The following is a 25,915-nucleotide window of genomic DNA, read 5'->3' as shown; positions in this document are numbered from 1 at the left end:
ACCACGTGTAACAACACCTGCACAGGATCGGTACATGGCAACAACAACTACACCAGGAACGCACAATCCCTCCATCAGTGCTCAGACTGTCCGCAATAGGCTGAGAGAGGTTGGACTGAGGGTATGTAGGTCTGTTGTAAGGCAGGTCCTCACCAGACATCACCGGCAACAACGTCACCTATGGGCACAAACCCACCGTCGCTGGACCAGAGGACTGGCAAAAAGTGCCTCCTTTTCCGCAGCAACCAGTGATCCGGGTCACGGCACCAATGTAACAGTATAACTTTAGTACGTCCCCTCGCCCCGACACGGGCGCGAACCAGGGACCTTCTGCACACATCAACAACTGACACCCACGAAGCATCGTTACCCATCGCTCCACAAAAGCCGCGGCCCTTGCAGAGCAAGGTGCAACACTACTTCTAGGTTTCAGAGCAAGTGACGTAACTGATTGAAACGCTACTAGCGCGTACCCGCTAACTAGCTAGCCATTTCACATCCGTTACACTGACATGACCCTCCAGCATGACAATGCCACCAGCCATACTGCTCGTTCTGTGCGTGACTTCCCGCAAGACAGGAATGTCACTGTTCTGCCATGGCCAGCGAAGAGCCCGGATCTCAATCCCATTGAGCACGTCTGGGACCTGTTGGATCAGAGGGTGAGGGCTAGAGCCATTCCCCCCAGGTGTGGAAGAGTGGGGTAACATCTCACCAGCAAATCTGGTGCAGTCCATGAGTGGGAGATGCACTGCAATACTTAATGCAGCTGGTGGCCACACCAGATACTGACTGCTACTTTTGATTTTGACCCCCCCCCCCCCCCCCCCCTTTGTTCAGGGACACATTATTTAACTTCTGTTAGTCACATGTCTGTGGAACTTGTTCAGTTTATGTCTCAGTTGTTGAACCTTGTTATGTTCATATAAATATTTACATATGTTAAGTTTGCTGAAATTAAACGCAGTTGACAGTGAGAGGACGTTTCTTTTTTAGTTGAGTTTATATATACAGTACCAGTCAAAAGTTTGGACATACCTACTCATTCAAGGGTTTTTCATTGTTTTTACTATTTTCTACATTTTAGAATAATAGTGAAAACATCGAAACTATGAAAAAACACATAGGCGGAGGTGTTGCTGACATTTACGATAGCAAATTTTAATTTACAAAAAGACGTTTTCGTCTTTTGAGGTTCTAGTCATGAAAACTATGCAGCCTACTCAATCACTTTTTATAGCTACTGTTTTACAGGCCTCCTGGGCCATATACAGCGTTCCTCACTGAGTTCCCTGAATTCCTATCGGACCTTGTAGTCATAGCAGATAATATTCTAATTTTTGGTGATTTTAATATTCACATGGAAAAGTCCACAGACCCACTCCAAAATGCTTTCGGAGCCATCATCGACTCAGTGGGTTTTGTCCAACATGTCTCTGGACCTACTCACTGTCACAGTCATACTCTGGACCTAGTTTTGTCGCATGGAATAAATGTTGTGGATCTTAATGTTTTTCCTCATAATCCTGGACTATCGGACCACCATTTTATTATGTTTGCAATCGCAACAAATAATCTGCTCAGACCCGAACCAAGGAGCATCAAAAGTCGTGCTATAAATTCTCAGACAACCCAAAGATTCCTTGATGCCCTTCCAGACTCCCTCCGCCTACCCAAGGACGTCAGAGGACAAAAATCAGTTAACCATCTAACTGAGGAACTAAATTTAACCTTGCGCAATACCCTAGATGCAGTTGCAACCCTAAAAACTAAAAACATTTGTCATAAGAAACTAGCTCCCTGGTATACAGAAAATTCCCGAGCTCTGAAGCAAGCTTCCAGAAAATTGGAACGGAAATGGCGCCACACCAAACTGGAAGTCTTCCGACTAGCTTGGAAAGACAGTACTGTGCAGTATCGAAGAGCCCTCACTGCTGCTCGATCATCCTATTTTTCCAACTTAATTGAGGAAAATAAGAACAATCCGAAATTTATTTTTGATACTGTCGCAAAGCTAACTAAAAAGCAGCATTCCCCAAGAGAGGATGGCTTTCACTCCAGCAGTAATACATTCATGAACTTCTTTGAGGAAAAAATCATGATCATTAGAAAGCAAATTACGGTCTCCTCTTTAAATCTGCGTATTCCTCCAAAGCTCAGTTGTCCTGAGTCTGCACAACTCTGCCAGGACCTAGGATCAAGAGAGACACTCAAGTGTTTTAGTACTATATCTCTTGACACAATGATGAAAATAATCATGGCCTCTAAACCTTCAAGCTGCATACTGGACCCTATGCCAACTAAACTACTGAAAGAGCTGCTTCTCTAACGGCTCTCTATCCACCGGATGTGTACCAAACTCACTAAAAGTGGCAGTAATAAAGCCTCTCTTGAAAAAGCCAAACATTGACCCAGAAAATATAAAAAACTATCGGCCTATATCGAATCTTCCATTTCTCTAAAAGAAAATTGAAAAAGCTGTTGCGCAGCAATTCACTGCATTCCTGAAGACAAACAATGTATACGAAAAGCTTCAGTCTGGTTTTAGACCCCATCATAGCACTTGTGAAGGTGGTAAATTACCTTTTAATGGCATCAGACCGAGGCTCTGCATCTGTCCTCGTGCTCCTAGACCTTAGTGGTGCTTTTGATACCATCGATCACCACATTCTTTTGGAGAGATTGGAAACCCAAATTGGTCTACACGGACAAGTTCTGGCCTCGTTTAGATCTTATCTGTCGGAAAGATATCAGTTTGTCTCTGTGAATGGTTTGTCCTCTGACAAATCAACTGTACATTTCGGTGTTCCTCAAGGTTCCGTTTTAGGACCACTATTGTTTTCACTATATATTTTACCTCTTGGGGATGTCAATCGAAAACATAATGTTAACTTTCACTGCTATGCGGATGACACACAGCTGTACATTTCAATGAAACATGGTGAAGCCCCAAAATTGCCCTCGCTAGAAGCCTGTGTTTCAGACATAAGGAAGTGGATGGCTGCAACTTTCTACTTTTAAACTCGGACAAAACAGAGATGCTTGTTCTAGGTCCCAAGAAACAAAGAGATCTTCTGTTGAATCTGACAATTAATCTTGATGGTTGTACAGTCGTCTCAAATAAAACTGTGAAGGACCTCGGCGTTACTCTGGACCCTGATCTCTCTTTTGACGAACATATCAAGACTGTTTCAAGGACAGCTTTTTTCCATCTACGTAACATTGCAAAAATCTGAAACTTTCTGTCCAAAAATGATGCAGAAAAATTCATCCATGCTTTTCTCACTTCTAGGTTAGACTACTGCAATGCTCTACTTTCCAGCTACCCGGATAAAGCACTAAATAAACTTCTGTTAGTGCTAAATACGGCTGCTAGAATCCTGACTAGAACCAAAAGATTTGATCATATTACTCCAGTGCTAGCCTCCCTACACTGGATTCCTGTTAAGGCAAGGGCTGATTTCAAGGTTTTACTGCTAACCTACAAAGCATTACATGGGCTTGCTCCTACCTATCTTTCAGATTTGGTCCTGCCGTACATACCTACACGTACGCTACGGTCACAAGACGAAGGCCTCCTAATTGTCCCTAGAATTTCTAAGCAAACAGCTGGAGGCAGGGATTTCTCCTATAGAGCTCAATTTTTATGGAATGGTCTGCCTACCCATGTGAGAGACGCAGACTCGGTCTCAACCTTTAAGTCTTTACTGAAGACTCATCTTTTCAGTAGGTCATATGATTGAGTGTAGTCTGGCCCAGGAATGTGAAGGTGAACGGAAAGGCTCTGAGTCACTGGCTTACTGGTGCTCTTCCATGCCGTCCCTAGGAGGGGTGCATCACTTGAGTGGGTTGAGTCACTGACGTGATCTTCCTGTCTGGGTTGGCGCCCCCTCTTGGGTTGTGCCGTGGCGGAGATCTTTGTGGGCTATACTAGGCCTTGTCTCAGGATGGTAAGCTCGTGGTTGAAGCTATCCTCTAGTGGTGTGGGGGCTGTGCTTTGGCAAAGTGGGTGGGGTTATATCCTGCCTGTTTGGCCCTGTCCGGGGGAATCATCGGAATGGGCCACAGTGTCTCCTGAGCCCTCCTGTCTCAGCCTCCAGTATTTATGTTGCAGTAGTTTATGTGTCAGGGGGCTAGGGTCAGTCTGTTATATCTGGAGTACTTCTCCTGTCTTATCCGGTGTCCTGTGTGAATTTAAGTATGCTCTCTCTAATTCTCTCTTTCTCTCTTTCTCTCTCTCGGAGGACCTGAGCACTAGGACCATGCCTCAGGACTACCTGGCATGATGACTCCTTGCTGTCCTCAGTCCACCTGGCCGTGCTGCTGCTCCAGTTTCAACTGTTCTGCCTGCGGCTATGGAACCCTGACCTGTTCACCGGACGTGCTACCTGTCCCAGACCTGCTGTTTTCAACTCTCTAGAGACAGCAGGAGCGGTAGAGATACTCTTAATGATCGGCTATGAAAAACCAACTGACATTTACTCCTGAGGTGCTGACTTGTTGCACCCTCGACAACTACTGTGATTATTATTATTTGACCCTTCTGGTCATTTATGAACATTTGAACATCTTGGCCATGTTCTGTTATAATCTCCACCCGGCACAGCCAGAAGAGGACTGGCCACCCCTCATAGCCTGGTTCCTCTCTAGGTTTCTTCCTAGGTTTGGCCTTACTAGGGAGTTTTTCCTAGCCACCGTGCTTCTACACCTGCATTGCTTGCTGTTTATGGTTTTAGGCTGGGTATCTGTACAGCACTTTGAGATATAAGCTGATGTAAGAAGGGCTATATAAATACATTTGATTTGATTTGTAGTAACCAAAAAAAGTGTAAAACAAATCAAAATATATTTTATTTTACATTCTTTATAGTAGCCACCCTTTGCCTTGATGACAGCTTTGCACACTCTTGGCATTCTCTCAACCAGCTTCATGAGGTAGTCACCTGGAATGCATTTCAATTAACAGGTGTGCCTTGTTAAAAGTTATTTTGTGGAATTTCTTTCCTTCTTAATGTGTTTGAGCCAATCAGTTGTGTTGTGACAAGGTAGGCTTGATATACAGAAAATAGCCCTATTTGGTAAAAGACCAAGTCCATATTATGGCAAGAACAGCTCAAATAAGCAAAGAGAAACGACAGTCCATCACTACTTTAAGACATGAACATTGGAAGTTTCTTCATGTGCAGTTGCAAAAACCATCAAGCGCTATGACGGAAATGGCTCTCATGAGGACCTACATAGGAAAGGAAGACCCAGAGTTACCTCTGCTGCAGAGGATAAGTTCATTAGAGTTAACTGCACCTCAGATTGCAGCCCAAATAAATGCTTCACAGAGTTCAAGTAACAGACACATCTCAACATCAACTGTTCAGAGTCGACTGCGTGAATCAGGCCTTCATGGTCGATATGCTGCAAAGAAACCACTACTAAAGGACACCAATAAGAAGAAGAGTCTTGCTTGGGCCAAGAAACATGAGCAATGGACAATAGACCGGTGGAAATCTGTCTTTTGGTCTGATGAGTCACCGCCGTGTCTTCATGAGACGCAGAGTAGGTGAATGGATGATCTCCGCATGTGTGGTTCCCACCGTGAAGCATGGAGGAGTAGGTATGATAGTGTGGGGGGGCTTTGCTGGTGACACTGTCTGTGATTTATTTAAAATGCAAGGCACACTTAACCAGCATGGCTACCACAGCATTCTGCAGCAATACGCCATCCCATCTGGTTTGCGCTTAATGGGACTGTCATTTGTTTTTCAACAGGACAATGACCCAAAACACACCTCCAGGCTGTGTAAGGGCTTTTTGACTAAGAAGGAGAGTGATGGAGTGCTGCATCAGGGGCGGCAGGTAACCAAAAGGTTGCTAGATCGAATCCCCGAGCTGACAAGGTAAAAATCTGTCGTTCTGCCCCTGAACAAGGCAGTTAACCCACTGTTCCAAGGCTGTCATTGTAAATAAGAATTTGTTCTTAAAAACCTCTACTTCATCACCCTCCCGGATCCGGGATCCTTCTCATCAAAAAAGCTGACTATATCATATAATATCATTTTCATGAAATCACAAGTCCAATACAGCAAATGAAAGATAAACATCTTGTGAATCCAGCCATCATTTCCGATTTTTTTAATGTTTTACAGCGAAAACACAATATGTATTTATATTAGCTAACCACAATAGCCTAACACACAACCGCATATTTTCACCATGTTTCCACCGCATAGGTAGCTTTCACAAAACCGACAAAATAGAGATAAAATTAATCACTAACCTTGAACAACTTCATCAGATAACAGTCTTATAACATGTTATACAATACATTTATGTTTTGTTCGAAAATGTACATATTTGAGGTATAAATCATAGTTTTACATTGCAGCCACCATCAAAAATAGCACCAAAGCAGCCAGAATAATTACAGAGAGCAACGTGAAGAAAATAAATACTCATCCTAAAAAATTTATGAAAAATACATGATGTACAGCAAATGAAAGATAAACATCTTGTGAATCCAGCCAATATTTCCGATTCTTTAAGTGTTTTACAGCGAAAACACAATATATATTTCTATTATCTCACTACAGTAGCCAAACACACAACGCAATTTACTCCCCGCCAAAATAGCTTGCACAAAACCAACAAAATAGAGATAAAATTAATCACTAACATTGAACAACTTCATCAGATGACAGTCTTATAACATCATGTTATACAATACATTTATGTTTTGTTCGAAAATGTGCATATTTATAGCTACAAATCCTGGTTATACATTGTGAATACGTAGCAACGATTCACCAGAATCTCCGGAGATATTTTGGACACTCACCTAATCTGACCAAAGAACTCATCATAAACTTTACATAAAAATACTTGTTGTATGGCAAATGAAAGATACACTGGTTCTTAATGCAACCGCTGTGTTAGATTTTTTTAAACAACTTTACCATAACATACAGCTTGCGTTATTGTGAGACAGCGCTCACCAACACGGCGGAGAATAGGAGTCAACATTTTACACAGAAATACGAAATAACATCATAAATGTTGTCTTACTTTTGCTGAGCTTCCATCAGAATGTTGTGGAAGGAGTCCTTGGTCCAGAATAAATCGTTGTTTGGTTTTAGAATGTCCTTTTCTTCTGTCGAATTAGCAACCTTGGCTAGCCATGTGGCGCGAACATTCCCATCATTTCTTGGCGCAAAGAACAGAAAATTCCAAAAGTCCCAATAAACGTTGAATAAACTGATCAAAGGCGGTTGAAAAATCCTACATTATGATGTTTTTATCGTATGTATCAAATAAAATCAGAGCCGGAGATATTCGCCGTGTATACCGAACGCTTTTCAGAAGACAATGTCGAGATCCCCCGCGCGCCGTCGAAATGTGACAAAATACCGGACCTGTCACTCCAAAAGCTCTCATTCGGTCTCAGATTAAGCTAGACACCCCATTCAACCTTCCACTGCCTGTTGACATCTATTGGAAGGCGTATGAAGTGCATACATATCGATAAATAAAAGCCAGTTGAATAGGCAGGCCCTGAAACAGAGCCTCGTTTTCAGATTTTTCACTTCCTGTATGGAAGTTTGCTGCCAAATGAGTTCTGTTTTACTCACAGATATAATTCAAACAGTTTTAGAAACGTCAGAGTGTTTTCTATCCAATAGTAATAATAATATGCATATTGTATGATCTAGAACAGAGTACGAGGCCGTTTAATTTGGGCACGATTTTTTCCAAAGTGAAAACAGCGCCCCCCTATTGACAAGAAGTTAACTGACTTGCCTAGTTAAATAAAATACATTGACCTGGCCTCCACAATCAGCTGACCTTAGCCTAGTTGAGATGAGTTGGACTGCAGAGTGAAAGAAAAGCACCTCAGCATTATGTGGGTTACTCCTTCAAGACTGTTGGAAAAGCAGGCCTCATGAAGCTGGTTGAGAGAATGCCAAGAGTGTACAAAGCTGTCATCAAAGCCAAGGATGGCTACTTTGAAGAATATTAAATATATTGTGATTTGTTTGTTCTACAATTTAGAAAATAGTAAAGTAACCCTTGAATGAGTAAGTGTGTGCAAACTTTTGACTGGTACTGTACATCTGTGCGCAATTCTACAACTCAAAATTGTAGTCACAAAAAGTTTGGTCAATACTGATTAGGTATGTGGGTACAAGACAGCAGTTATAGAAGCTCTGTCCCTGAGTCTCAGATATCAGGTGTCCTTACCAGCCGTAACTGCATGGTCGCCGTTGAAGCCATTCTCTCTGGCAGTGTAGGAGGGTGGTGCTGCTCCATGGGCCGTCCCTGGCTGGCACGCCCTGTAGGAGGGGGGGCAGCCATTAGCCCCATGGGCTGGGGGGGTAGAGGGGTCCTGTGCCCCCGACGGATCCCACTGGGGGGGGCTGTCTTCACGTTGACGATCGTCTGCCATGCTGGGGGTCAGTGGCGACCAGAGTCTCTCCTTTTGGCTGGGAGAAGAGGAGAACATGGTCATTGATTGATTGATTGATTGATTGATTGATTGATTGATTGATTAGTGGGGGTCAGTGGCGGCCAGGGGGGTCTCTGCTTATGGCTGGGAGAAGAGGGGAATATGGTGATTGATTGATTGATTGATTGACTGATTAGTGGGGGTCAGTGGCGGCCAGGAGGGTCTCTGCTTATGGCAGGAGAAGAGGATGGTCATAGATTAATATAATAAATGGTGGCTCATAATGGTTATTAACAGTTTGGCACGGATACAGAATACAGAACATATTGATGGGGTGGAAAAGACCCAATGACAAAGGACATCATTCACATTCAACACACTCTTCTGCCTCAGATCACAAATCACCTCCCACATCTACAGACTGTTAGAACTGGCTTATGGACTTCAGATCACAGGACAGTCTCTCTCTATCTCTGCTGCGAAGTTCACTTTTGAGCTGTGCTGGTGGCTTGCAGGCATACCCAGACTGCCCCAGACTGTAGCCAGCATTGGAGTCTCTGTGACAGGGATATGTCTGAGGACAGAGTGCTTGGAGTTCAGATTCCTGAAACCCCACAGGGCTAAGGAAAGAGCATGTGGGACCATCTGAGGGAAGGGGCGTTCTGCTAGGTCCCTCTAGTGGACTGATCCTGCTCTACAACACAGGGGGAGAGCGAACGAATAGGTAATAATGCTGAATTCCAAATGGTCCCCAGATCTCAGACGATTGGATACAGTATAAGCACTATAGTAATAGCTTCATCATGCCATCTGATTGGCTAGGTGGAAATGTCTGCATTCACCTATCCAATCCTCTCACATACAGTGCATTTGGAAAGTATTCAGACCCCTTGACTTTTTCCACATTTTGTTACATTACAGACTTATTCAAAAATTGATTAAAAGTAAAATGTTCCTCATCAATCTACACAAAATACCCCATAATGACAAAGCGAAAACAGTTTTTTTATTTGGCAAATGTATTAAAAATAAAAAACAGAAATACCTTATTTACATAAGTATTCAGACCCGTTGCTATGAGACTGAAATTGAGCTCAGGTGCATCCTGTTTCCATTGACCAAGCCATGAGTTCGAAGAAATTGTCCGTAGAGCTCCGAGACAGAATTGTGTCGAGGAACGGATCTGGGGAAGGGTACAAAATATTTCTGCAGTATTGAACATCCCCAAGAACAAAGTGACCTACATCATTCTTAAATGGAAGAAGTTTGGAACCACCAAGATTCTTCCTAGAGCTGGCCGTCTGGCCAAACTCAGCAGTCGGGGTAGAAGGGCCTTGGTCAGGGAAGTGACCAAGATCCCGACTGTCACTCTGATAGAGCTCCAAAGTTCCTCTGTGGAGATGGAAGAACCTTCTAGAACCATAACCATCTCTGCAGCACTCCACCAATCAGAGCTTTATGGTTGTGGCCAGACAGAAGCCACTCCTCAGTAAAAGGCACATGACAGCCCGCTTGGAGTTTGCCAAAAGGCACCTGCTCTGATTAAACCAAGATTGAAATCTTTGGCCTGAATGCCAAACGTCACGTCTGGAGGAAACCTAGCACCATCTCTACGGTGAAGCATGGTGGTGGCAGCATCATGCTGTGGGAATGTTTTTCAGCAGCAGGGACTGGGAGATTGGTCAGGATCGAGGGAAAGATTAACAGAGAAAAGTACAGAGAGATCCTTGAAGAAAACCTGCTCTAGAGCGCTCAGGACCTCAGACTGGAGCGAAGGTTCACCTTCCAACAGGACAACAACCCTAAGCACACAGCCAAGACAACACAGGAGGTGCTTCGGGACAAGTCTCTGAATGTCCTTGAGTGGCCCAGCCAGAGCCCGGACTTGAACCCGATCAAACATCTCTGGAGAGACCTGAAATAGCTGTGCAGCGACAATCCCCATCCAACCTGACAGAGCTTGAGAGGATCTGCAGAGACGAATGGGAGAAACTCCAAATAAATGTGAGCCAAGCTTGTACTGTACCATCATACCCAAGAAGACTTGAGGCTGTAATCACTACCAAAGGTGCTTCAACAAAGTACTGAGTAAAGGGTCTGAATACTTATGTAAATGTGATATTTCAGTTTTATATATTTAATAAATTAGCAATAAAATCTAAAAAACTATTTTTGTTTGTCATTAGGAGGTATTGTGTGTAGATTGATGAAGAAAAACATATATTTAATTAATTTTAGAATAAGGCTGGAACGTAACAAAATGTGGAAAATGTCAAGGGGTCTGAATACTTTCCGAATGCACTGAATACAGGAGTAGCTAGGGAGTAGAGGCTATAGGACTGGTAAGGAATAGGAGAGGGGAGCAGAGTGAGCGGTCAGTCAGTCATTTGCAGGCAGCAGAGCCTGTCTCATCAGGCCAGACTGACGTTTGATTTTGCTGTCCAGGATGGGTTGTTGTGGCACCAGAGGGAATGAGGGCAGGGTAACATGGCCACAATGACTTCCTGTCCCTTTGTAACCACTTCAGAGTGTCTATCATATGAGAGCCCCCCCCCCCACTCTCTCTCTGTCTCAACTCAATTTCAATTTCAATTCAATTTTAGGGGCTTTAGTTCCATGGGAAACATATGTTTACATTGCCAAAGCAAGTGAAATAGATCATAAACAAAAGTGAAATACACAATAAAAAATCGAATCAAAGTTTATTTGTCACGTGCGCTGAATACAACAGTTGTAGACCTTACAGTGAAATGCTTACTTACAGGCTCTAACCAATAGTGCAAAAAAAGTATTAGGTGAACAATAGGTAAGTAAAGAAATAAAACAACAGTAAAAAGATAGGATATATACAGTAGCGAGGCTATAAAAGTAGCGAGGCTACCTACACAGACACCAGTTAGTCAGGCTGATTGAGGTAGTATGTACATGTAGATATGGTTAAAGTGACTATGCATATATGATGAACAGAGAGTAGCAGCAGCGAAAAAGAGGGGTTGGCGGGTGGTGGCTGACACAATGCAGATAGCCCGGTTAGCCAATGTGCAGGAGCACTGGTTGGTCAGCCCAATTGAGGTAGTATGTACATGAATGTATAGTTAAAGTGACTATGCATATATGATAAACAGAGAGTAGCAGCAGCATAAAAAGAGGGGTTGGGGGGGCACACAATGCAAATAGTCTGGGTAGCCATTTGCTTACCTGTTCAGGAGTCTTATGACTTGGGGGTAAAAACTGTTGAGAAGCCTTTTTGTCCTAGACTTGGCACTCCGGTACCGCTTGCCATGCGGTAGTAGAGAGAACAGTCTATGACTGGGGTGGCTGGGGTCTTTGACAATTTTTAGGGCCTTCCTCTGACACCGCCTGGTGTAGAGGTCCTGGATGGCAGGCAGCTTAGCCCCAGTGATGTACTGGGCCGTACCCACTACCCTCTATAGTGCCTTGCGGTCGGAGGCCGAGCAGTTGCCAGTCAGGATGCTCTCAATATTGCAGCTGTAGAACCTTTTGAGGATCTCAGGACCCATGCCAAATCTTTTTAGTTTCCTGAGGGGGAATAGGCTTTGTCATGCCCTCTTCACGACTGTCTTGGTGTGTTTGGACCATTCTAGTTTGTTGTTGATGTGGACACCAAGGAACTTGAAGGTCTCAACCTGCTCCACTACAGCCCCGTCGATGAGAATGGGGGCGTGCTCGGTCCTCCTTTTCCTGTAATCCACAATAATCTCCTTAGTCTTGGTTACGTTGAGGGATAGGTTGTTATTCTGGCACCACCCGGCTAGGTCTCTGACTTCCTCCCTATAGGCTGTCTCATCGTTGTCGGTGATCAGGCCTACCACTGTTGTGTCGTCTGCAAACTTAATGATGGTGTTGGAGTTGTGCCTGGCCATGGAGTCGTGGGTGAACAGGGAGTACAGGAGGGGACTGAGCACGCACCCCTGGGGAGCTCCAGTGTTGAGGATCAGCGTGGCAAATGTGTTGCTACCTACCCTCACCACCTGGGGGTGGCCCGTCAGGAAGTCCAGGATCCAGTTGCAGAGGGAGGTGTTTAGTCCCAGAGTCCTTAGCTTAGTGATGAGCTTTGAGGGTACTATGGTGTTGAACGCTGAGCTGTAGTCAATGAATAGCATTCTCATGTAAGTGTTCCTTTTGTCCAGGTGGGAAAGGGCAGTGTGGAGTGCAATAGAGATTGCATCATTTGTGGATCTGTTTGGGCGGTATGCAAATTGGAGTGGGTCTAGGGTTTCTGGGATAATGGTGTTGATGTGAGCCATTACCAACCTTTCAAAGCACTTCATGGCTACAGACGTGAGTGCTACAGGTCTGTAGTCATTTAGGCAGGTTGCCTTTGTGTTCTTGGGCACAGGGACTATGGTGGTCTGCTTGAAACATGTTGGTATTACAGACTTAATCAGGGACATGTTCAAAATGTCAGTGAAGACACCTGCCAGTTTGTCAGCACATGCCAGGAGCACACGCCCTGGTAATCCGTCTTGCCCCGCAGCCTTGTGTATGTTGACCTGATTAAAGGTCTTACTCACGTCGGCTACGGAGAGCGTGATCACACAGTCGCCTGGAACAGCTGATGCTCTCATGCATGCCTCAGTGTTGCTTGCCTCGAAGCGAGTATAGAAGTGATTTAACTCGTCTGGTAGGCTCGTGTCACTGGGTAGCTCCCGGCTGTGCTTCCCTTTGTAGTCTGTAATAGTTTGCAAGCCCTGCCACATAAGACGAGCGTCGGAGCCCGTGTAGTATGATTCAATCTTAGCCCTGTATTGACGCTTTGCCTGTTTGATGGTTCGTCGCAGGGCATAGCAGGATTTCTTGTAAGCTTCCGGGTTAGAGTCCCGCACCTAGAAAGCGGCAGCTCTACTCTTTAGCTCAGTGCGAATGTTGCCTGTAGTCCATGGCTTCTGGTTGGGGTATGTACGTACAGTCACTGTGGGAACACGTCCTCGATGCACTTATTGATAAAGCCCGTGACTGATGTGGTGTACTCCTCAATGCCATCGGAAGAATCCCGGAACATGTTCCAGTCTGTGATAGCAAAACAGTCCTGTAGTTTAGCATCTGCTTCATCTGACCACTTTTTTTTATAGACCGAGTCACTGGTGCTTCCTGCTTTAATTTTTGTTTGTAAGCCGGAATCAGGAGGATAGAGTTGTGGTCGGATTTACCAAATGGAGGGCGAGGGAAAGCTTTGTACGCGTCCCTGTGTGTGGAGTACAGGTGATCTAGAATTTTTTTCCCTCTGGTTGCACATTTAACATGTTGATGGAAATTTGGTAGAACTGATTTAAGTTTCCCTGCATTAAAGTCTCCGGCCACTAGGAGCGCCACCTCTGAGTGAGTGGTTTCCTGTTTGCTTATTTCCTTATACAGCTGACTGAGTGCGGTCTTAGTGCCAGTATCTGTCTGTGGTGGTAAATAAACAGCCATGAAAAGTATAGCTGAAAACTCTCTAGGCAAGTAGTGTGGCCTGCAATTTATCACAATATACTCTACTTCAGGCGAGCAAAATCTAGAGACTTCCTTAGATTTCGTGCACCAGCTGTTCTACAAATATGCACAGACCGCCCCCCCTCGTCTTACCGGAGTGTGCTGTTCTATCTTGCCGGTGCAGCGTGTATCCCGCTAGCTGAATATCCATGTCGTCATTCAGCCACGATTCCGTGAAACATAGGATATTACAGTTTTTGATGTCCCGTTGGTAGGATATTCATGATCGTACCTCGTCTAGTTTATTGTCCAATGATTGCACGTTGGCGAGTAGTATTGAAGGTAACGGCAGCTTTCCCACTTGCCTTTTTCGGGTCCTGACCAGGCATCTGGCTCTTTGTCCTCTGTACCTGCGTCGCTTCCTCTTGCAAATAACGTGTATTTCGGCCCTGCCGGGTGTTTGGAGAATGTCTTGTGCGTCTTGTTCGTTGAAGAAAAAATCTTAGTCTAATCCGAGGTGAGTGATCGCTGTCCTGATATCCAGAAGCTCTTTTTTACCGTAAGATACGGTGGCAGAAACATTATGTACAAAATAAGTTACAAATAACCCGAAAAATAACACAAAATAGGACAATTTCTTCCGGTACAGTAAACATTACACTCTCTCTCTCTCTGACGTCCCTCATCTCTCTCTCTCTTTCTATTCCATCTATCCCTCCCTGGCTCCCTCCGACCCCTCCTCCATCCGATCCTTCTGCTCTCACTCTCTTTCTCTCCATAACCAGAAGGGATAAACTCTCTCTCTCTGACTGTGCATAAAAAGCCATAAACGCTGGTGTTATTCTCAAACCCAACAAAAGCACAAAATGTTTCTAGTACAACCACACACATTACAATCTTTAATGTATCACCAATGACTCACTGCTACAGGGTGTAGGGCAGTAGAGGGGCAGGGGAAAAGGGAGGCAGGGGGACAGTGACAGTGGGGGCAGGGTGTAGGGAGAGGCACCGGGCAGGGGGACACAGACTGGGTGTAGGGGAAAAGGGAGGCAGGGGGACACAGACTGGGTGTAGGGGAAAAGGGAGGCAGAGGGACACAGACTGGGTGTAGGGGAAAAGGGAGGCAGGGGGACGCTGACAGTGGTGGCAGGGTGTAGGGGTGGGCACAGGGCAGGGGGACACAGACTGGGTGTAGGGGAAAAGTGAGGCAGGGGAACACAGATTGGGTGTACAGGAAAAGGGAGGCAGGGGGACACAGACTGGGTGTAGGGGAAAAGTGAGGCAGGGGGACACAGACTGGGTGTAGGGGAAAAGGGAGGCAGGGGGACACAGACTGGATGTAGGGGAAAAGGGAGGCAGGGGGACACAGACTGGGTGTAGGGGAAAAGGGAGGCAGGGGGACACAGACTGGGTGTAGGGGAAAGGGAGGCAGAGTGACACCGACAGTGGGGCAGGGTGTAGGGGGGTACAGGGAATGGTGGAGGGGGGCATGGGAACACAGACAGTGGGTTAGGGTATAAGGGGGCACAGGTACCGGGTGGAGGCCAGGGTGTAGGCTGACAGAGCAGGGTGGGGAGCTAGTCCAACACCCCCCATCCAGTCCCACAGAGATAGGATGTTCAGAGCCTGGGTGGCAGGAAGGACAGCTGCATGGGGGAACTGAAACAAAATGTCCATTTCACATTGGACACGGCTACCCATCCTCACCTGTCCTCATCCCTCGTCTTTTACCCACCTCTCTCTGTCTGGATAATAGAAACTGGGTTGTTCCATCTACCTCCCTAAAGTAGTACTCTGTAGGGAACAGGGCACCATTAGGGACACACTTTACCTCTCCCCTGCTGGCGACAACTGCACCGACGGACCAGGACAGGGTGGAAATTAGCATAGGCTGTTTGTTGTTTAGAGCTAAGCTCAGTTACATATAGATGTTCTGATGAATCAAAGTACATGTACAACAGCATACAGTACCAGTATTTGAAAATCCCATTAAAACCCATTACTGAGGGAGAATTTTGCTTAGCAACAGAGAACAGTTTGAATAGTGCATGGTATTCTGAGAATATGGCGCAACAGGCCTAGTAGTGATATCTCTTGTATAACAGTGGTTCTCAACCTGTGGGAGGTGGTCTGCAATTTTTTCAATGGCAGCCATGCTTTGATCATCATGTCACCTCAATTTTTATTGGAAAGGAGCATCAAGCTCATCATCTTGCACATTCACCACCCAGTGAAGTTCATCATAACTTATTTCTTCTGTAGCCTAATAAACTGCATGCTGTCCCGTGTTGTAGTGGCAGGACCACACAACTTATGTGACTCCAAGTTCACTTGGATATCAGTATTTATATCAGTATTTGCGTATTAAGGCATTTCCACAGCCATTTCTCCCATAATACATTTTAGCGACACAAAAATATCCCACCACGTCACACGAGCAAGTGTCTGTCGGCATTTATAAAATTGTACCGGCATTTCACATTTTCATCAGACCAGTGTCTTTTCCATGCGTCAGATAATTCATTAAATGGTTGGATGGAAACCTGGAAACTCCACGAGAGCTTTTGAATGTGATTTGGAGGTCCCCGGAATGGAAAAGTTTGGGAACAGCAACTGTCAAGGCAAGCTACTGACAATCTAATAAGTAGGGTAGCCCACTTTTCTTCTTTTCCTCCTTATTCCTCTTGTCCTCCCCTTCCTCTATATCTTCCTACTCAGTCCTTTCTTTCTCCTCTCCTCTCTCTCCTCCTCTTCATCCACTTATTCATCCTCCTCCTCCTCATCATCCAGTTTGAAACCCCACTCCACCTGTTGCCTATGTCACGTGTGATTTGATTTGGGTGGGCATTCTATGTTCATTTTTCTATGTTTTGGTATTTCTTTGTTTTGGCCGGGTATGGTTCTCAATCAGGGACAGCTGTCTATCGTTGTCTCTGATTGGGAACCATACTTAGGTAGCATTTTCCCACCTGTGTTTTGTGGGTAGTTATTTTCTGTTTAGTGTTTTCTGCACCTGACGGGACTGTTTCGGTTTCGTTTCTCACTGTGTTGTTTTGTTTTAGTGTTCAGTGTTAATAAATATCATGAACACTTACCACGCTGCGCTTTGGTCCGATCCTTCCTCATGCAACGATGACCGTGACAGAACTACCCACCACAAGCGGACCAAGCAGCGTGGTATGGAGGAGCAGAGGGTTCAGGATTCGTGGACTTGGGAGGAGATACTAGACGGAAAGGGACCCTGGAGACAGGCTGGGGAATATCGCCGTCCGAAAGAGGAACTGGAGGCAGCTAAAGCTGAGAGGCGGCGATATGAGGCAAGTCAGCGAAGCAGGCACGAGAGGCAGCCCCCAACGTTTTGGGGGGGGGGGGGGCACATGGGGAGATTGGCGGAGTCAGGCTATAGACCAGAGCCAACTCCCCGTGCTTACCGGAAGCAGCGTGGTACTGGTCAGGCACCGTGTTATGCGGTAAAGCGCACAGTGTCTCCAGTGCGCGCTCATAGCCCGGTGCGCTATATGCCAGCCCTCCGCAAGTGCCATGCGAGAGTGGGCATCCAGCCAGGGCAGAGTGTGGCAGCTCAGCGCGCTTGGTCTCCGGTGCGCCGTTTCGGCCCAGGGTATCCTGCCCCGGCTCTGCGCACTGTGTCTCCGGTACGCTGGGACTGTTCAGTGCGTCCTATGCCTGCGCTCAGCCCGTGTCGGGCTAAAGTGGGCATTCAGCCAAGTGGAGAGGTGCAAGTGGTAAGCACTAGATCTCCAGTGCTCCCCCACAGCCCGGTTCAACCTGTGCCTGCACTCTGGAGGGGCCGGGCTAAAGTGGGCATTCAGCCTGGAGGAGTGGTGCCAAGGCTGCGCACCAGAGCTCCAGTGCTCCCCCACAGCCCGGTTCATCCAGTGCCTCCTCTACGCACCAGGCCTCCTGTAGGTCTCCCAGAGACAGCCTGGTGCGTGGGGCTGCCACAGGGCCCACCAGGCTGTCTCTGCGCCTGCCTGCCTGCCTCCCTCCATGCCTGCCTGCCTGCCTGCATCCCTCCCTGCGTGCCTGCCTGCCTGCCTCCCTCCATGCCTGCCTGCCTGCCTGCCTGCCTGCCTCCCTGCCTCCATGCCTGCCTGCCTGCCTACATGTCTGTCTGCCTGCCTGCCTGCCTCCCTCCATGCTGCCTGCCTCCCTCGCTCCCTCCTCCCATGCCTGCCTCCATGCCTGCCTCCCTCCCTCCCTCCATGCCTGCCTCCCTACCTGCCTGCCTACCTCCCTGTGTGTCTCAATGTGTGTCTGTGTATGTGTCTGTGTATGTGTCTTTCTGTGCCGTGTGTGAGTCACTTGGCTGCTGCATTGCAGGGCTCTCCACTCACAGTTGGCTCACTGCAGGAGACAGGGAGCATAGAGAGGGAGAGGGGAAGCACAGAAAGAGAGAGGGAGGGAGCACAGAGAGAGACAGGGAGCACAGAGAGAGAGACAGGGAGCACAGAGAGGGAGACAGGGAGCACAGAGAGGGAGACAGGGAGCACAGAGAGCATAGAGAGAGAGGGGGAGAAAGGGAGCGCAGAGAGAGGGAGGGAGCACAGAAAGAGAGAGGGAGGGAGCACAGAGAGAGACAGGGAGCACAGAGAGAGAGACAGGGAGCACAGAGAGGGAGACAGGGAGAACAGAGAGGGAGACAGGGAGCACAGAAAGAGAGAGGGAGGGAGCACAGAAAGAGAGAGACAGGGAGCACAGAGAGAGAGACAGGGAGCACAGAGATGGAGACGGGGAGCATAGAGAGGGAGAGGGGAAGCACAGAAAGAGAGAGGGAGGGAGCACAGAAATGGAGACGGGGAGCATAGAGAGGGAGAGGGGAAGCACAGAAAGAGAGAGGGAGGGAGCACAGAGAGAGACATGGAGCACAGAGAGAGAGACAGGGAGCACAGAGAGAGAGACATGGAGCACAGAGAGGGAGACAGGGAGCACAGAGAGGGAGACAGGGAGCACAGAGAGGGAGACAGGGAGCACAGAGAGGGAGACAGGGAGCAAAGAGAGCACAGAGAGAGAGAGGGAGACAGGGAGCGCATAGAGAGAGGGAGGGAGCACAGAAAGAGAGAGGGAGGGAGCACAGAAAGAGAGAGGGAGACAGGGAGCACAGAGAGAGAGGGAGGGAGCACAGAAAGAGAGAGGGAGGGACCACAGAAAGAGAGAGGGAGGGACCACAGAGAGGGAGGGAACACAGAGAGGGAGAGAGAACACTGAGAGGAGAGAGGGAGCACAGAGAGGAGAGAGGGAGCACAGAGAGGAGAGAGGGAGCACAGAGAGGAGAGAGGGAGCACAGAGAGGGAAAACAGAGGAGAGAGGGAACACAGAGAGGAGAGAGGGAACACAGAGAGGGGGCGAGAGGGAGCATAGGGGGGCATGGGGAGCTCATATCCTCTATGTGGACACTAGGATGGTGTGCAGTGAGGGGGATAGTGAAGTAAGGCTGCCAGTGAGGCAACTGATTCATTGATTTGTTTCTTTCACCATTTCCACACACATACAAGTAAACAAATTGTTTATGCCAATTGATGCAAGATCCCCATTGGAAATTAAGGGAACAGTTCTCTATAAAATGAATGGCTTTGACTGCTTTTTGACCTGATTCTCTGTTGAATAATTCAGCTAAAGTGTGTGATGGTGTCAGCTGGTCAGTAATGAGATCTACTGGACTGTAGTAAGAAACTAAAATGGAGCTGCTAGACTGTACAGCTCTAAAAGGGTGCTTCTGTTTGTGAGACGCTGCCCTTTTGTTCTGTAGCAGTAGTGATCCACAGTAGTAGAGACTACAGAGCCCCTCCCTGTACCTGTAGCAGCATCACATTTCCCCTATCTCAGATCTGGAGGGCCCTGCCTACCTCTAACGTCCCCTCTTCCAGATCTGGAGGGCCCTGCCTACCTCTAACGTCCCCTCTTCCAGATCTGGAGGGCCCTGCCTACCTCTAACGTCCCCTCTTCCAGATCTGGAGGGCCCTGCCTACGTCTAACATCCCCTCTTCCAGATCTGGAGGGCCCTGCCTACGTCTAACATCCCCTCTTCCAGATCTGGAGGGCCCTGCCTACCTCTAACGTCCCCTCTTCCAGATCTGGAGGGCCCTGCCTACGTCTAACATCCCCTCTTCCAGAATCTGGAGGGCCCTGCCTACCTCTAACGTCCCCTCTTCCAGATCTGGAGGGCCCTGCCTACATCTAACATCCCCTCTTCCAGATCTGGAGGGCCCTGCCTACGTCTAACATCCCCTCTTCCAGAATCTGGAGGGCCCTGCCTACGTCTAATGTGCCCTCTCTTAGAAGTTACCTTGTAACAATCTCACAGCTACAGGGGGAGTTAAGGTTAACCCTAACCTTTGTGAGTTGTTGTCCTTTGTTTTCTAGTAGCAGTTAGAAGCAGCATCACAGACCAGCGAGGGCCTGTCTGTCTGTCTGCCTGTAGCAGCTAGCATCATATTACCCTAGCAGTCTTTGGTTTGCCTGTATACTCCGGCAGCAGAGGTGATCCACAGTAATAGAGACTACAGATCCCTCCCTGTACCTGTAGCAGCATCTCATTTCCCCTGTCTCAGATCTGGAGGGCCAGAGTGTCTGTCATCTGAGAGTCCCCACTCTCTCTCTCTCTCTCTGCGTTACATAAAACCAAGCCAGTAATATTTGTTAGAACTATGCAAATGACCAACAGTTTAACACATGAAGTGCTTTAATGACACTGAGACAGAGGGACATTAGTCTCATGCTGGGAGTCAGTCGGGAAGCAGGAGCGATTATGGGATTGACTGGAATTCTTTTCACCCTATTGGGCTTATGTGTGTATAAATATATAAACTCAGCAAAAAAAGAAATGTCCCTTTTTCAGGACCCTGTCGTTCAAAGATAATTTGTAAAAATCCAAATAACTTCACAGATCTTCATTGTAAAGGGTTGCTTGTTCAATGAACCATAAACAATTAATGAACATGCACCTGTGGAACGGTCGTTAAGACACTAACAGCTTACAGATGGTAGGCAATTAAGGTCACAGTTATAAAAACTTAGGACACTAAAGAGGTCTTTCTACTGACTCTGAAAAACACACAAAGTAAGATGCCCAAGGTTCCTGCTCATCTGCGTGAACGTGCCTTAGGCATGCTGCAAGGAGGCATGAGGACTGCAGATGTGGCCAGGGCAAAAAATTGCTATGTCCGTTCTGTGAGACGCCTAAGATAGCGCTACAGGGAGACAGGATGGACAGCTGATCATCCTCGCAGTGGCAGACCATGTGTAACAACACCTGCACAGAATCAGTACATCAGAACATCACACCTGCGGGACAGGTACAGGATGGCAACAACAGCCCTAGTTACACCAGGAACGCACAATCCATCCATCAGTGCTCAGACTGTCCGCAATAAGCTGAGAGAGGCTGGACTGAGGGCTTGTAGGCCTGTTGTAAGGCAGGTCCAAACCAGACATCACTGGCAACAATGTCGCCTATGGGCACAAACCCACCGTCGCTGGACCAGACAGGACTGGCAAAAAGTGTTCTTCACTGACGAGTCGCGGTTTTGTCTCACCAGGGGTGATGGTCGGATTCGCATTTATCGTCGAAGGAATGAGCGTTACACCGAGGCCTGTACTCTGGAGCGGGATCGATTGGAGGTGGAGGCTCCGTCATGGGCTCGGTGGCGGTGTGTCACAGCATCATCGGACTGAGCTTGTTGTCATTGCAGGCAATCTCAACGCTGTGCGTTACAGGGAAAACATCCTCCTCCCTCATGTGGTAACCGTTCCTGCAGGCTCATCCTGACATGACTCTCCAGCATGACAATTCCACCAGCCATACTGCTCGTTCTGTGCGTGATTTTCTGCAAGACAGGAATGTCAGTGTTCTGCCATGGCCAGCGAAGAGCCCGGATCTCAATCCCATTGAGCACGTCTGGGACCTGTTGGACCAGAGGGTGAGGGCTAGGGCCATTCCCCCCAGAAATGTCCGGGAACTTGCAGGTGCCTTGGTGGAAGAGTGGGGTAACATCTCACAGCAAGAACTGGCAAGTCTGGTGCAGTCCACGAGGAGGAGATGCACTGCAGTACTTGATGCAGCTCGTGGCCACACCAGATACTGACTGTTACTTTTGACCCCCCCTTTGTTCAGGGACACATTATTCCATTTCTGTTAGTCACATGTCTGTGGAACTTGTTCAGTTTATGTCTCAGTTGTTGAATCTTGTTATGTTCATACAAATATTTACACATGTTAAGATTGCTGAAAATAAATGCAGTTGACAGTGAGAGGACGTTTCTTCTTTTGCTGAGTTTAGTTGTCCACATATTCTAAGTCAGAACCGTCCAGAGTAGTGATGCAAGTCGGGCGGGCGGGTGCGGGCAGTGATCGGTTGAAGAGCACGCATTTAGTTTTACTTGCATTTAAGAGCAGTTGGAGGCCACGGAAGGAGTGTTGTATGGCATTGAAGCTCGTTTGGAGGTTTATTAACACAGTGTCCAAAGAAGGGCCAGATGTATACAGAATTGTGTCGTCTGCGTAGAGGTGAATCAGAGAATCACCTGCAGCAAGAGCGACATCATTGATATATACAAAGAAAAGAATCAGCCAAAGAATTGAACCTTGTGGCACCCCCATAGAGACTGCCAGAGGGCCTGACAACAGGCCCTCTGATTTGACACACTGAACTCTGTCTGATACGTAGTTAGTGAACCAGGCGAGGCAGTCATTTGAGAAACCAATGCTATTTAGTCTGCCGATAAGAATGCAGTGATTGACAGAGTCTAAAGTTGGAGAAGGTACGGTGGGATTCGAAATGGTCGGTGATCTGTTTGTTAACTTGGCTTTCAAAGACTTTAGAAAGGCAGGGCAGGATAGATATAGGTCTGTAACAGTTTAGGTCTAGAGTGTCTCCCCCTTTGAAGTGGTAGATGACCGTGGCAGCTTTCCAATCTTTAGGGATCTCAGACGATATGAAAGAGAGGATGAACAAGCTAGTAATAGGGGTTGCAAAAATTGTGGCAGATAATCTTAGAAAGTGAGGGTCCAGATTGTCTAGCTCAGCTGATTTCTAGGGATCCAGATTTTACAGCTCTTTCAGAACATCAGCTATCTGGATTTGGGTGAAGGAGAAGCGGGGGAGGGGGCTTGGGCAAGTTGCTGTGGGGGGTGCAGAGCTGTTTGCCAGAGTAGGGGTAGCCAGGTGGAAAACATGGCCAGCCATAGAAAAATGCTTCTTTAAATCTACAATAATCGAGATTTTCTTGGTGGTGATAGTGTTTCCTAGCCTCAGTGCAGTGGGCAGCTGGGAGGAGGTGCTCTTATTCTCCATGGACTTTACAGTGTCCCAAAACTTTTGGGAGTTTGTGCTACAGGATGCAAATTTCTGTTTGAAAAAGCTAGCCTTTGCTTTCCTAACTGACTGTGTACATTGGTTCCTAACTTCCCTGAAAAGTTGCATTCGATGCTAATGCAGTACGCCACAGGTTGTTTTTGTGCTGGTCAAGGGCAGTCAAGTCTGGAGTGAACCAAGGGCTATACCTGTTCTTAGTTCTACATTTTTTTGAATGGGGCATGCTTATTTAAGATGGTGAGGAAAGCACATTTAAAGAATAACCAGGCATCCTCTGCTGACGGGATGAGGTCAATATCCTTCCAGGATACCCGGGCCAGGTCGATTAGAAAGCCCTGCTTGCTGAAGTGTTTTAGGGAGCATTTGACAGTGATGAGGGGTGGTTGTTTGACCGGGGACCCATTACGGACGCAGGCAATGAGGCAGTAGTTGCTGAGATCCTGGTTGAAGACAGCAGAGGTGTATTTAGAGGGCCGGTTGGTCAGGATGCTATCTATGACGGTGCCCGTGTTTACGGATTTAGGGTTGTACCTGGTAGGTTCCTTGATAATTTGTGTGAGATTGAGGGCATCTAGCTTAGATTGTAGGACGGCCGGGGTGTTAACCTCTTGACGCTAGGGGTCATATATATATATTTTTTTAAAGAACGTTCCCAAGGTAAACGGACTATTTCTCCGGTCCAGATCGTAGAATATGCATATAATTTACAGATTAGGATAGAAAACACTCCAAAGTTTCCAAAACTGTCAAGATATTGTCTGTGAGTATAACAAAACTAATTCTGCAGGCGAAAACCTGAGAAAATATAACCCGGAAGTGATATTTCTTTTTTTAAATTCTGTGTTTCCTGGCCCGTCTATCCTCCATTTAAATGGGTATCAACCAGATTCCTTTTCCAATGGCTTCCTCAGGCTGTGACCAGGCTTTAGACATAGTTTCAGGCTTTTATTTTGAAAAATGAGCGAGATGATTCATAAGTAGTCAGGTGTCCTCTGAATGTTTGCTGCGCGCGAGAGAGGGGCTCCCCATTTTCCTTTTCTCTTTTAAAGAATAGGTTATGGTCCGGTTGAAATATTATCGATTATGTTTATTAAAAACAACCTGAGGATTGATTATAAAAAACATTTGACATGTTTCTACGACCATTACGGATACTTTTTGGAATTTGTCGAACGGAACACGGCTGTGGTTTTCTCAACATAATGCGCAACCCAAATGGCGTTTTTTTGTGATAAAAGTAATATTTATCGAACAAAAATAACATTTGTTGTGTAACTGGGAGTCTCGTGAGTGGAGACATCCAAAGATTATCAAAGGTAAGCGATTAGTTTATTGCTTTTCTGACTTTCGTGACCAAGCTAGCCAAGCTAGCTGTTGTAGCATTGAAAGCTACACTCACAAAAGCTTGGATTTCTTTCGCTGTAAAGTATATTTTCAAAATCTGACACAATAGGTGGATTAACAACAAGCTAAGCTGTGTTTTGGTAAATTTCACTTGTGATTGCATGATTATAAATATTTTTAGTAATATTTTTTAATCTGATACGTTTGGAAATTTTCATCTTCCTTTCAGGACCGGAACGAGGCTGTAGTTTTCTCAACATAACGCGCAACCCAAATGGCGTTTTTTTGTTATAAAAGTAATATTTATCGAACAAAAATAACATTTATTGTGTAACTGGGAGTCTCGTGAGTGCAAACATCCGAAGATTATCTAAGGTAAGTGATTCATTTTATTGCTTTTCTGACTTTTGTGACCATGCTAATTTGGGGCTAGCTGTTGTAGCATTGAAAGCTACACTCACAAAAGCTTGGATTTCTTTTGCTGTAAAATATATTTTCTAAATCTGACACGATAGGTGGATTAACAACAAGCTAAGCTGTGTTTTGGTATATTTTACTTGTGATTGCATGATTATAAATATTTTTTGTAATATTTTTGCATTTGGCGCCCTGCAATTCTAGCGGTTGTTTAGGAAAGTGATCCCGTAAAAGGGATCCGTAGCGCAGAGAAGTTAAGCATATCCCAATTTAGGTCACCTAACATTACGAACTCTGAAGATAAATGGGACGCAATCAATTCACAAATGGTGTCCAGGGCACAGGTAGGGGTTCTATAGCAAGCGGCAACAGTGAGAGACTTGTTTCTGGAAATGTGGATTTTTAAAAGTAGAAGCTCGAATTGTTTGGGCACAGACCTGGATAGTATGACAGAACTTTGCAGGCTCTCTCTGCAGTAGATTGCAACTCCGCCCCCTTTGGCAGTTCTATCTTGGCTGAAAATGTTGTAGTTGGGGATGGAAATTTCAGATTTTTTGGTGTCCTTCCTAAGCCAGGATTCAGATACGGCTAGGACATCAGGGTTGGTGGAGTGTGCTAAAGCAGTGAATAAAACAAACTTAGGGAGGAGGCTTCTGATGTTAACATGCATGAAATCAAGGCTTTTACAGTTATAGAAGTCAACAAATGATAGCGCCTGGGGAATAGGAGTGGAACTGGGGGCTACAGGGCCTGGGTAAACCTCTACATCACCAGAGGAACAGAGGAGGAGTAGGATAAGGGTACGGCTAAAGGCTATAATATCAAATCAAATTTTATTTTATTTGTCACATACATATGGTATGCGAGTGTATGTTAAGCCACTATAGGGGGTGCTGTTTCGCATTAGCATAATTTGCTCTACAGATTAAACGGCTTCCTACTCAATTCTTGCTCG

General features: G+C 46.4%; 1 protein-coding gene across 1 annotated transcript in view; it reads right to left on the bottom strand.

Moving 5' to 3' along the window:
• The window catches only part of LOC120063923 (microtubule-associated protein 2-like), a 112,468-nt gene that overhangs the window by 60,353 nt on the left and 26,200 nt on the right, over positions 1 to 25,915 (bottom strand). The window contains exon 3 of the mRNA XM_039014233.1: positions 8,230 to 8,471. Within this exon, the coding sequence (XP_038870161.1) occupies positions 8,230 to 8,434 (205 nt within the window). The 5' untranslated portion in view covers positions 8,435 to 8,471. The remainder of the gene's footprint in view (positions 1 to 8,229; positions 8,472 to 25,915) is intronic.

The sequence above is a fragment of the Salvelinus namaycush genome, chromosome 19 (assembly GCF_016432855.1).
Source record: "Salvelinus namaycush isolate Seneca chromosome 19, SaNama_1.0, whole genome shotgun sequence".
NCBI classification, from domain to species: Eukaryota; Metazoa; Chordata; class Actinopteri; order Salmoniformes; family Salmonidae; genus Salvelinus; species Salvelinus namaycush.
This window is presented reverse-complemented; position numbering and strand designations above follow the sequence as displayed.